Genomic DNA, 12442 nt, shown 5'->3' on the forward strand with positions numbered 1-12442 from the left:
TTATTTCCTTGGAAAAATGAACCTAGAAATAAATGCTAAAGAACGTTTGAGTTTCTTTAGAAGATGAAACCGAATGCAATCCTCGGAAAATCTGATGAAATAAAGGCAGACTAATGAGAATAGGAAAACTATTAAGTTTTCAAAAGCAAGGCTTCAGGTAACACCGAATGAGATCCTCGAGCGAAGCATTGGTTTGCATTGAATGAGACTTCTGAAAAATGAAGCATCGGTTTGCACCGAATGAGACTTCCAAAAAACGAAGCATCTGTTTGCACCGAATGAGACTTCCGAAGGATGAAGCATAGTTTTGCACCGAATGAGACTTCCAAAAAACGAAGCATCGGTTTAAAATCGAATGAGACTTCCGAAAAAAGAAGCATCGGTTTAAAACCGAATGAGACTTCCGAAAAATGAAGCATCGGTTTAAAACCGAATGAGACTTCCAAACAAATGAAGCATCGGTTTAAAACCGGATGAGACTTCCAAACAAATGAAGCATCGGTTAGCACCGAATGAGACTTCCTAACCGAATGCCAGTTTCAATCAAAATTCGCTAGGGCTCCAAAAGGGAACATAATCCACACCTGACCGGGTCCTCGAAGAGTAAGGCTTTCACATTCTAGATATCTCCGAAAGGAAATCCTATGAATCTATCATGACTACAAGTACAAAATTCTAAAGACAAGGAATTAAGAAGGTCTTTCCATTACATCAGGAAGCGGCCATAGGGGGCCAACCCTTACCAAAAAAAAAAGAGACATTCATCCTTGTGCGGGTTCATGAACAAGCGTGGTTGAAGGATCCACAACTGAAGTTTGTTCCCGAGGGTTCTAATTTTCACCGACAGCTTCATCTTCAGGAAGAGCTAGAGAGTCACTCAGATATAGATCAATATCTGGGTCGGCCGGATAAGGGTCATCATCTTCCCAAGCCCACTCAGGAGAAGGCATTTGAAGCTTCTCGAATATTTCTGAGTGACAAACTGCCTGGAAGGGATTAGTGTCAAAGGAAGGGTCAACCGAAAGAATGGCCTTCCACACGTCATTCTGCCCTTCTCTATAGGCTTGAGTATTGTAGGGGACCATCAACTCATTGAATGGAACGCTATTTAGATATTTCCGAACGCAGGCTTTTCAAAGATCCTGGGGAATATGTTCGGGCTTGGAGGGGATGACCATTCTCTAAAGATCTTCTTTTTCTTTGGTCAAGACATCAACTCTTTTGCCGTAATCAGCAGTTATTCCTTCGTGATTCTTCAACTCTCGAGTCAAGGCTCCAATTCGACTATTAGCTAGATCAAGATCCTTCTTGAGACGAGTAACTTTAGGATTCTCCTCCTCAAGCACTACGACCTCCCTCTTCAATCGGGCAACATCCAAATTCGCAAGCTTTAGCTGCTCGTCATAGTATTGAAGTCGAGAACTGCTGTGACCCACTCAATTCAAAGCCTCAATGTGCTCGTAAAAATTCTCCACGGTAGTCCTAAGAAGGAAGATAATTGTCAAAGAATTCTGAAGGATGCTATGATCCATAAATCATTAGCCCTGGAGAACTAGTTACCTGGTACAAATACAAACAAGAGCGTCATCATTGAGAGATTTGAAGGCCTGATAGTCGGCAGACATCAAGCAGAGTCAACTCCATTCAGAAGCCTTCTTAGGTTCTTGTGTGACCCGATCCAACGTTTTCAGAGTCCATTGAGGAATAAAGATCTCCTTTGATCCTTGACTCTTCCGCTGCTTTTTCGGGACAGTGTCATCGGTCGGGTCATGTCTCCTTTTGGTTTGGACAAGAGGAGGGACAACTTCTTCTTCCTCGATCGGCTTCTTTCCTTTTCCAAAGCCTTCACCTACAGATCGCAATATTCTTATACCTTTGGTGGTAGGCTTCGGAGAGGGGGAGGCAGCTTTTTCAGCTTCTTGTGTTATAGGACGAGGCGACCTTTTTTCTGCAGCGTCGACTGCCTTGATCACATTAGCCCGGACATCATCCGGATTGATTCTTGGAGGCACTACAAAGAAAGCCAAAGTTAGAGAACTCGATGAAGCCATATTATGGTCAGGAGGAGCGCAAAGATTAGAAAGCTCAAAAGGGGCCAGCCCCCAATATTGAAGTATAGATGTATATTCCATCTCCAGACTGAGAATCTCTTGGTACCACGGGAATTGACTTAATCTTTTTGGTAGCAGCTTGTTCAACATCGCTGAACAGGAGAGCACGGTTAGCTTCGGTATAAGATTCAAGCTGGTTCCAGCCGATTGGGAAGTTTAGATTTGACTGGGGCGCTCGGTAGAAAAAATACCGATTGCGCCACCCTTTGTGGTTATAAGGGCATGTACCGTTGGCTAGGATGTTGCCCAACCATCCAAGTTCGGTCTTGTTACGCTTGGAAAGAAAAACCCAACCTGGAGGTTTGGATTGAGACAAAGCATGAAAATGTACAAACAAAGGAAGAGAAGGTTTAATGCTAAGTTCGGAGCATAAACCGAGAAAGCCAACGATGTGACGCCAGCTGTTAGGAAGGAGCATTCCGGGACAAATGTCCCAGTGATTCAAGACTGTAAGAACAAAGGATTGAAAAATGGAAAACGAACCCCACTCTCCAAAGTATCCAAGTACAGCGAAAATTTATCGGGGGGGATTTGAATTAGCCCTCCCGTCAAGATTGGGAATTCAAAGAAAATAGGAAGGAGGAAAGGAAAAGTGCTCGGTCGCTGGTACCAGTTCGGCTTCGGTATAACTAGAAACAAAAAAGCTTGGGCCTTGTTTAGGTCTTTTGGATTGCCGAGGGGCCTTGGCGGCCGCTTTTGAAGTTTTTGATAATTTGGAATATGGGGCAGGGTTGGAACCTCAATTTCTTTCTTTTGGTTCACCTCTTCAAATTTATGCCAGATATCAGTTATTTTATGCCCTTCGTTACCAGATTGTTCAACAGAGACAGAAGCAATGGCCTCGTTGCCAGAATCGCCCTGACCGGTGTTACGTTCAGAAGAACCCTCGTCCAAGGTTCTACCGCTTCACATTGCAAGAAAAGTCTGGTTTTGGTTTTTAAATCAGAAAGAAAACGAGAGTACGAAAGCAAAAGGAGTAATTAAAGTAAGTAAAGAAGGCAGGAAAGAGTCAATGAACTTACTTGTTCACCGGAGTAGAAAGCTCAAGAGCAGGAAGACTGGTAGGGCACAGAGAAGACAACAACGAGTTTCAAATTGCAGACAAGAAAATGAAATTTGAAAACAATGAATGGATTTTAAATAAGCAAGTTAGCAAGTACATGTATGATCAGGATCAATCCAGATCAGATCGCGATCAAGAGACGTTTTGGAAAAGCGTAAATGAATCGAATCGGAATTGACATTTAGAAAAACAGACGTTTCGAGTTGAGGACAATGATGATTTCGACTGTGATAGACACGTGGCAGCTCCTGCTTGAAGGCCGAAGACGTTTGAGTAACTTGAGGAAAATGATGATCCGGCAACAATAAATGCGACTTGACATTCAAGTGAGTGAGAAATCATTTAGATTCCTCGTTAGGTATCCATGTTCGATTTAAACCAAACCAAGCCCTCAATGTTCCCGAACGCTTGGCCTGCGGGGGCTCGTGATACGGGGAAAATATGAAGAAACCGGGTTCACCCTCGATTCAACCCTTGACCCCGGTCGGGAACGATCTGACCGTTTTAGGTTCGAATGAACCGGGTTTAAGGGTAGCGTGCTAAGGAAGAAACCTTGCATGTTCAGAAGGCAAGCACACACCCAAGAATCTCGGAATGGATAACCCACCAAGAGGCAGTTATTAGCGTTCGCCGAAGCAGACGATCGTGCAAACTGGGGTAACTTCAACACCCGCAGCAAAGGATCGTGTGATTAAGGGAAGTTATCCATCACCCCACGATCGAGTTTAACCGTAAAGATCCGACGGCTACCAGAAGAAGGCTCGAACGAGTCCAATGGACAAGATCAGAAGGTAAAAACTATATAAGTCATAACCTACTTACAAAGAAGGTAACTGAATCGTATTCCTAGCAATCGTATTCAAACTTTTGCTTTGCAATTAGCCAAAGCCTTTGTGATTAGTTCATCAACTGACTTAGCCTTCGGAGGTGGCCTCCCGACCCCCATGGTTGAGCCACATCTGACAATTGTTTTGTAGGTCATTCATCAGTGATCTAAGGGCTGAGCAGATTTTGGACGCATCAGCCTCAAATTCAGATTTTTATGGATATGTTACGGAGATGTTTCGTTTAATGCAATTGAGTTATTTGCGTCTAACATGTTTAATTGGAACTGGGAAACCTAGTTTGCTTCCACCCTTTTCTCAACAAGGTGACTTGCCCAGATAAGTTTTTCTATGCCTAACCCATCAGAGGCTTTTCATGCTATGGCTGTCTATAAATATGTTAACGAAGATGTTCCTTTTATTGCGGTTGAGTTATTTTCGTACAGCTTTTGTCAAACTAAGATTTATGGGGATTTTATGTGAAATACGAAAGAATAGAAGTTGCAATTTTTAGTATTAGAGTTATCAATCACACACAATTGAATAGAAAATAAAGAAAGAAAAGGAGACGCGGATTTTACCCTGGTTCACCTCAATGTGAAGCTACGTCCAACATTAGGTTTTTCACTATATTCAATGTTCTGTTACAAGAGAATATATATAAGTGCTTAGATACCCTAAGCCATGGCTATTCATGGGCCCAAGTCCAAACTGTAAAGAAACTCTGAGTCTCACATAAACATGGGCCCTCTACAGGCTATGGGGGCTGAAAGAATGCAAAGAAAAACTCTAATTTTGATAAGTAGGTTGCTTACCTTGATGGGTAAGTTTTATGTATTTATAAATAAACATGGCTGTTGTACTCGTTTACAATATTCAAATTTGAATTTAAATTTAAAAATCTTGAATTCAAAAATCAAATTCAAACCATAATAGATCCGTTATGGTCTTTCAGGGGCGTTGCCCCTACACCCCGCTAGGGCGGCCTCCCTGGATCCCCGCTCGCTCACTAGGGAGCAAGACCCCGTGTCTGTTGGCAACACAAGTGAAGCATGAGCCATACTCAATAGCAATCAAGGTTTATGTTTGATAAGGGATTGCCTTAAAGGTGGTTTTCTTGGACTACCATTTTCGCACAGTAATAGAAACAGGGACATTTGGACTACCATGGACTTGAAAGAGAAAAAAAAATAAGAGCACGAACATTTGGACTAGGCCTAGAAGCTCTTCTCTCCTGGAATAGAATGAGGAGCTGGCGGTTTGGAGATATAGAACATATGGAGACATAGAACCAGCCTTTTTTTTTTTTTTTTTTTTGCCTGGGAGGAATACGGTGTTATGGACCATAATAATTGGTGATCATTCAAAGGACTGTGAGTGGCAAGTGCAAGTTTGCTATTAAATGACATGGTTGAGAGAGAAACTGTATCATAAATGGTCATTTTTCTTGCCAAATTCAGAAACGACAACCAACTGAGGCTGTTAAACTTTTCCATTATATGCTGGCTGCTATATGATATCACCATTTTGGTTATGATCTCTGCTGATGCTGCTCTACTGGGAACTGTTTATTTCTGTGTGTGGATGGAAGACTAAGTGAAGGTGGCATCCTACAATTATGGGATAACAAGATTTTGCAAGTCTATGATGATTGGATCCTAGTCTCAAGCAAACTGCATCACCTTCACTGGTATCTCGACTGCTTGATCCAGTAAAGGATTGGTGGATGAGGTCTTAGCTAATCCATTTGATGTTCATGCTAGGTTACATTGAACCTACAGTGGAGCACTGTGAGTGCTCCATCGACTTCCTTTTTCATGCTGGCCTCCTTGAAGAGGTCTACTACCTGATCATTAGCATTGCCTGTAATGGAACATTCAAAAATTCAAAATTTGAATGTTCCATTGATAGAGTCAGCCACATTAGAAACTCAACCACCAAATTCACAAACTTGAGTCTCAATCAAACTCAACTGTATTTCCCTGAATTGTAATACACTTGTAACTCTCCCTAAATTCCAATATAAATTAGATACTTCCTATCGTGAGAACGGTAGAGAAGAAACTTCCCTCAGAAACCTTTTATCTCAAATCTTATATGGTATTAGTTGCCGCTGACTTACGTCACCGAAATCATGTCTTCCTCTTCAGAAACTTCCACCCAAACCACCTCTACTTCCTCACCTATGATTTCTCCTTCTAATATTATCTCTTTACTCCCTGTAAAGCTGGATCGGAGTAACTACCTAATCTAGAAGTTACAGTTCATGCCACTACTTCATGCGCATGATCTAATCGGTTACATTGATAGCAGCGTCTCTCCTCCTCCTCCAACCTTATCTTCTTCCCCAACTTCCTCTGCTATTGCCTCACCAACTCCCAACCCAGCTTACCTACAGTGGCGCAAGCAAAGATCAAATCATCCTAAGTTAGATCATCTCTTCTCTTACTGAAACTTCACTCTCTCATATTGTCGGTGTGTCTACCTCTCATGAAGCATGGCGCAAATTGGAGCATATATATGCGTCTCAATCCCAAGCTCGTGTGATGCACCTCAAGTACCAACTTTTCCAATTGAAGAAAGGCAATTCTTCTATGCTCGAATATATTCAGAGGATGAAAGCCATAGCCGATCATCTTGCTACTGCAGCTAGTCCTGTTTTAGATTCCGATTTAATCCTGGGCATTCTTCGCGGCTTGGGTTCCAACTATGAATCCTTTGCTGCCTTAATCACCACTAGACTAGAACCAGTTGCACTTGATGATTTCATTGGCATGTTACTCAGCCAGGAAATTCTTCACAAACAGCGAGCATCCCTTCATGAGCTACCAATAGTAAAAGCTCATATTGCAGCAAAAACTCACTTCTCCACTCAGCCCCATAGTGGGAAAAGTCGTGGATCCTATCCTTTTCATAACTGCAATCGTGGCCGATCCACTTCTTCTTATGGTGGTAGAGGTAAAAGATCTTCTCATCCTAATTTTTAGCATACTAATCATTTTAAATCAACTACAGGTGCAGCCAGATTTGTTTCCGTAGCAACCACACTACTACAACATGCTATAATCAATACAATCCTTCTTATCATCCTCCTACGCCAACTGCTGCACCTGTTGTTTCACCTCCAACGGAGGCCTTACTTGCAACCCCAACTACCTCCTTTGATCCTGCATGGTACCCTGACTCTGGAGCAACCCATCACATCACCTCTGATATGGGAACACTGACCACTAGTTCTCCCTACAATGGAATTGACAATGTGCGCGTAGGCAATGGTGTATGTTTGCAAATAAAAAATATTGGAACTTCTATTTTCATTCTCCTTCACGTTAGTTTCACTTGCATGATGTCTTACATGTTCCCGATATCACCAAGAATTTATTATTAGTTAGCAAATTCACTAATGATAATAATGTTGTTATGGAATTTCACCCTGATACTTGTTATGTGAATGACTCATGTACCGGGAAAATTCTACTCCAAGGACCAATTAAAGACGGTCTATGTCAGCTTCCTTCTCCATCACCATCCATCTCACCCACTGTTCACATTGGTGAAAGGCTTTCCAAGTCGATTTGGCATGACTGATTAGGGCATCCTTCCTTCAAGTGCTTGGAGTCTATTCTTCGTCAACATTCCATGCCAGTCGCTCCCTAGTCTTCTACGTTAGTCTGTGTCTCATGCCAAATGGGAAAAGCTCACAAATTACCATTTAGTGTGAATCACTCAATTGCTAGTTTTCCGTTTGAATTATTGCATTCAGATATTTGGGGTCCACCCCACATTCCTTCCTTTCAAGGTGTCAATTATTATATATCATTTATCGATGATTTTAGTAGATTTACATGGATGTTTCCTCTTAAGTCTCAGTCTGATGCATTCTCTATCTTCAAGCAATTTTATGTTCATGTTGCGAATATTTTTCATGCTAAATTGAAGGTTTTTCAATCTGATGGGGCCAAGGAATATCAATTTTTTGATAAATTTTCAATGCTATTGGCATTATTCATCAGTATTCTTGCCCTCATACATCTGAATAGAATGGTCGTGCAGAGCGTAAGCATCACCATATTGTAGAAACAGGCTTCGCTTTAATGGCTCGTGCATATGTTCCTATGACATTCTGGGCTTCTGCATTTGAGACAGTAGTATATTTGATTAACAGGTTGCCTACTCCATTACTACAAAATAGGTCTCCTTATGAAGTTTTGTTCAAAAAACTGCCAGATTATATACTTCTACGCACCTATGGATGTGCATGTTATCCCTTATTACGTCCTTATAACAGGTTCAAGTTACAATTTCGATCTACCAAATGTATTTTTCTGGGTTACAGCAGTCAACATAAGGGGTACAAGTGCTTTGATAAATCAAGTGGTCGCACATTTATCTCACGACATGTGACGTTCGATGAAGAAAGTTTTCCCTTTGCTTCACACACTCATTCTCCACCCCCTACCTCTACCCACACACCTAGCCCTGTGCTTGTAACCCATGACAACATATTAACCCACTCTCACAATCTCAATACCCATACCCAATCACCATCCAATGTATCTACTACAACAGCCTTACAAGAACAACCCACACCTTTACTTCCATCAAGCCCATCTATTCCACCTAATTCCCTTCAGCCCATTCCTTCATCTAATCTGATCCAACCACAACCCACAGTGACCCATAATCCCATGCAAAGCCGTCTTAAATCTGGTGTAACCAAACCAATTTCCAAACTCAGTCTCATGACAACCAAACACCGTCTGCCTACAGCCTACCTCACTGATACACACTCTTCTGATATCAAACCCTCATCCTATACCAAAGCAAGCAAAGATCCCAAGTGGAGGGAGGCAATGAGTGTTGAATTTGATGCATTACTTCACAATGGAACATGGGAGCTTGTCCCTTATACATCGAATATGAACTTTGTGGGTAACGAATGGGTATATAGAATCAAGCGCAATGCCGATGGGTCCATTTCGCGATACAAAGCATGCCTTGTAGCAAAAGGCTTTCATCAAACAGAAGGTGTTGACTACTTCGATACATTTAGTGCAGTTGTGAAGCCAACTACCATTCGTGTTGTGCTCTCTATTGCAGTATCCAATGGATGGCAGCTTCGACAACTTGATGTACAAAATGTTTTTCTTAATGATACATTAAAAGAAGATGTCTACATGTCTCAACCACAGGGGTTTATAGATCCAGCCTTCCCAACCCATGTTTGTCATCTTAAGAGGGCTCTATATGGTCTTAAGCAAGCACCAAGAGAATGGTTCAACCGCTTGGGAATCTTTCTGGAGGCACATGGTTTCCATTCTTCACCATCAGATTTTGCCCTTTATATTTCTAAAACCAAACATCACATGATTTTTTTTCTTGTTTATGTCGATGACATAATTGTTACAGGCACCAGTCCTCAGCTAATACAAGGTCTTATCTCCTCCATTGGCAATGAGTTTGCCATCAAAGACCTTGGCGATCTCCATTATTTCTTGGGCATTGAAGCAATACAGAATTCTAATGGTCTTCATTTGTCACAGACCAAATATAGCTTGGATTTATTGCGTCGAGCAAATATGATTGATGCTATACCCATGCCCACTCCCAGTGCCACCTCAACAACAGTGCCACTCAGCAGTATCGAATTTGAGGATCCAACCCGATACCGAAGTATCGTAGGTGCACTACAATATTTGACTTTAACAAGGCCAGACATTGCTTTTGCTATCAATCATGTGTGCTAATTCATGCACAAGCCTTTGTTGGATCATTGGGCTACCGTTAAAAGAATTCTTAGATATGTGAAGGACACCATCAACTTTGGTATACTACTTCAAAAGACTATGGTGCAAGTCCTAATAGCATACACAGATGCATATTGGGTTGGCTGCCCCTATGATCGCAAATCGACGAGTGCTTACTGCATTTTCCTTGAAACCGACCCAATCCCTTGGAGTTCAAAGAAACAACCCACCATGGCAAGGTCATCTACTGAGTCAGAGTACAAAGTAGTGGCAAATGCAACAGCAGAATTGATGTGGTTGCAACAACTCCTCAAGGATCTTGGTCATTCAGTCCCTGCCCCCATTTTGTATTGTGATAATATCGGTGCAACCTACGTAGCAGTCAATCCTCTGTTTCATGCCCGCACAAAGCACATTGAAATAGACTATCACTTCATCAGAGAACTCGTGGCTAGCAAGCATCTCCATGTGCGTTTTGTACTGAGTCATGATCAATTTGCTGACATCCTAACTAAAGGTTTACCAGGACCATGGTTCAAGGCATTAAGATCCAAGCTCAATGTCACACGTAGGCCGCTTCACTTGTGGGGAGGTGTAACGGAACATTCCAAAATTCAAAATTTGAATGTTCCATTGATAGAGTCAGCCACGTTAGAAACTCAACTACCAAATTCACAAACTTGAGTCTCAATCAAACTCAACTGTATTTCCCTGAATTGTAATACACTTGTAACTCTCCCTAAATTCCAATATAAATTAGATATTTCCTATCGTGAGAACGGTAGAGAAGAAACTTCCCTCAGAAACCTTTTATCTCAGATCTTATATTGCCCATCAGGCCTCAGCCTAGCGTGCACTTGGCATGTTGCATGAAGGAAATCTAAGGTTGACAGAAATTGTTGCACTTTGACTGCTTGAGATTGAGCCTGCGAACCCAGGCATTCAAAGTTCTTATTGCAGTCATGTATGTAGAGAGGAACAAAAACTTAGTCTTATCCCAACTATATGGGATTTGATAGAGTTGTGAAGGGAAAAGTGAGTACTAAAAGCATCATGAAACAGTTCAGCCAAGATATGTAAGTCTTTTTGACTTCAGCTGGTGGTATAGAGCTCAAGATCGATGCGGCAATTATCACATTGCTAGAAATTAAATCAGTGGAATTTCTTATTCCAGCCAAGTATGAGGATCACCTTTGGAATAAGATAGTTCCTGTTATGCAAACAAACTATATGATTTAGAATCTGATATTTCATTGATAACAATGGCCAAGATTTTGGTAATTTCTCCACATTTTCTGTCGGGAAATCTTAGGTGGCTATTAGAAATTTCTTATGTTGAGCTAAAATATTTTCATTTCTTTCCTAAACAAAATCAAAGAAATCCTGTCGTTGGTGCTCACTTCTAGAGGTAAATTTGAAAAACAGTTGAGGAGACTGCAAGATGAGAATAACAGGTTTCAAGCCACATTCACATGGTAAATTGCCAATGCTCCATTGAGGATTTAGTTACATGACAATTAAAGTGTAACATGATTTTTCATCAACATCTGAAGTTTATCAGAAATTCTGGCAGTAATTATCCAACTAATTGGCTTTGATTGGCCTGTCACTCATGTCCCTTTTCTGATTTATGACTTAATGCTGTAAGATGAATCCCAATTTTTCAGCAGAGTGAAGATGAACTGCACATTTTTCCTATGTTACAACCTCTTTGACTTAGAGAGAATAAACTGATGCGTAGGTACCTCGAAGAGCTTGAGAACAACCCTGATCTTGATCGCAATGAAACCTTGGGACATTTCATCAAATCACGTGGCTATTCTGATCTATTTCAGAAGGCTTATCTGGTGAGATCTCCGATGGCTTTTGATCTCTTACCTCTTGTAGTTCTTTTCTATTGGTAATTTGTACTTCCAAGTGCATATTTCCTTTTTTCGACCAATATACAATTATGTCACTGGTGTCTAATTTTGCAGGTGCCAATATGTGCTTCAGTCTGGTCCTGCCCTTCAGAAGGAGTGATGACCTTTTCAGCTTTCTCTGTTCTTTCATTCTTCCGGAATCATCATCTTCTTCAGGTAAATTCCTTAAGTTTACCAGTTTTCTTGAGTCTTGTCATTTTTCCTTAATGCTAAAAACTTATTTTCAACTGTCACCAGAGGTTTCCTATATAAATGTTTGAAACATGTAGTAAATTTACTCTGGTTTATGCTGCAGCTTTTTGGCCGTCCACAATGTTTAACTGTCAGATGGCGTTCACATACTTATGTCAACAAGGTTCTTCTTTTATATCCATTTGCATTTAAAAAAAATATCCCTAAATTAGTTATCTTACTACATGTTTTATTTTTTTCCGCCGCTATGCCTTTATCTTTTAGTCAGCTAAATCATTCATCATAAACTTGTTGATGAACAAAATTCACAGGTTCAAGAAGAGCTGGGGAGTAAAGGTTGTCAAATTAGAACAGGATGTGCAGTGCAGTCTATTTCAACTTATGATGGGGGTAAGAAGGTTCTTCCATGGCTGAATACTCAATGTTACTATCCAGAAATCATGAGATCTCATTTTATCGTTCTAGGCCTCATTGATTTTAGAGGGGAAGGTAAGGGAATTACGGGGAAGATGTGACCCACGTCGGTGGTGTTTTTGGGGTTGCAAATGTTGAGGTAAAATTACCTTTCCCATTAGAGTATCCG

The 12442-nt window shown here is 41.1% G+C and overlaps 1 protein-coding gene across 1 annotated transcript in view; it reads left to right on the forward strand.

The window, feature by feature from the left end:
- Positions 1-12442, forward strand: part of LOC149022599 (uncharacterized) — a 46241-nt gene that overhangs the window by 14101 nt on the left and 19698 nt on the right. The window contains 4 exon segments of the mRNA XM_089150628.1: positions 11487-11592; positions 11722-11823; positions 11963-12022; positions 12171-12249. Coding sequence (XP_089006754.1) covers positions 11487-11592; positions 11722-11823; positions 11963-12022; positions 12171-12249 — 347 coding nt within the window.

This window comes from Hakea prostrata, chromosome 3, assembly GCF_041222555.1.
Source record: "Hakea prostrata isolate BN-2017 chromosome 3, UWA_Hpros_2, whole genome shotgun sequence".
Taxonomy (NCBI): Eukaryota; Viridiplantae; Streptophyta; class Magnoliopsida; order Proteales; family Proteaceae; genus Hakea; species Hakea prostrata.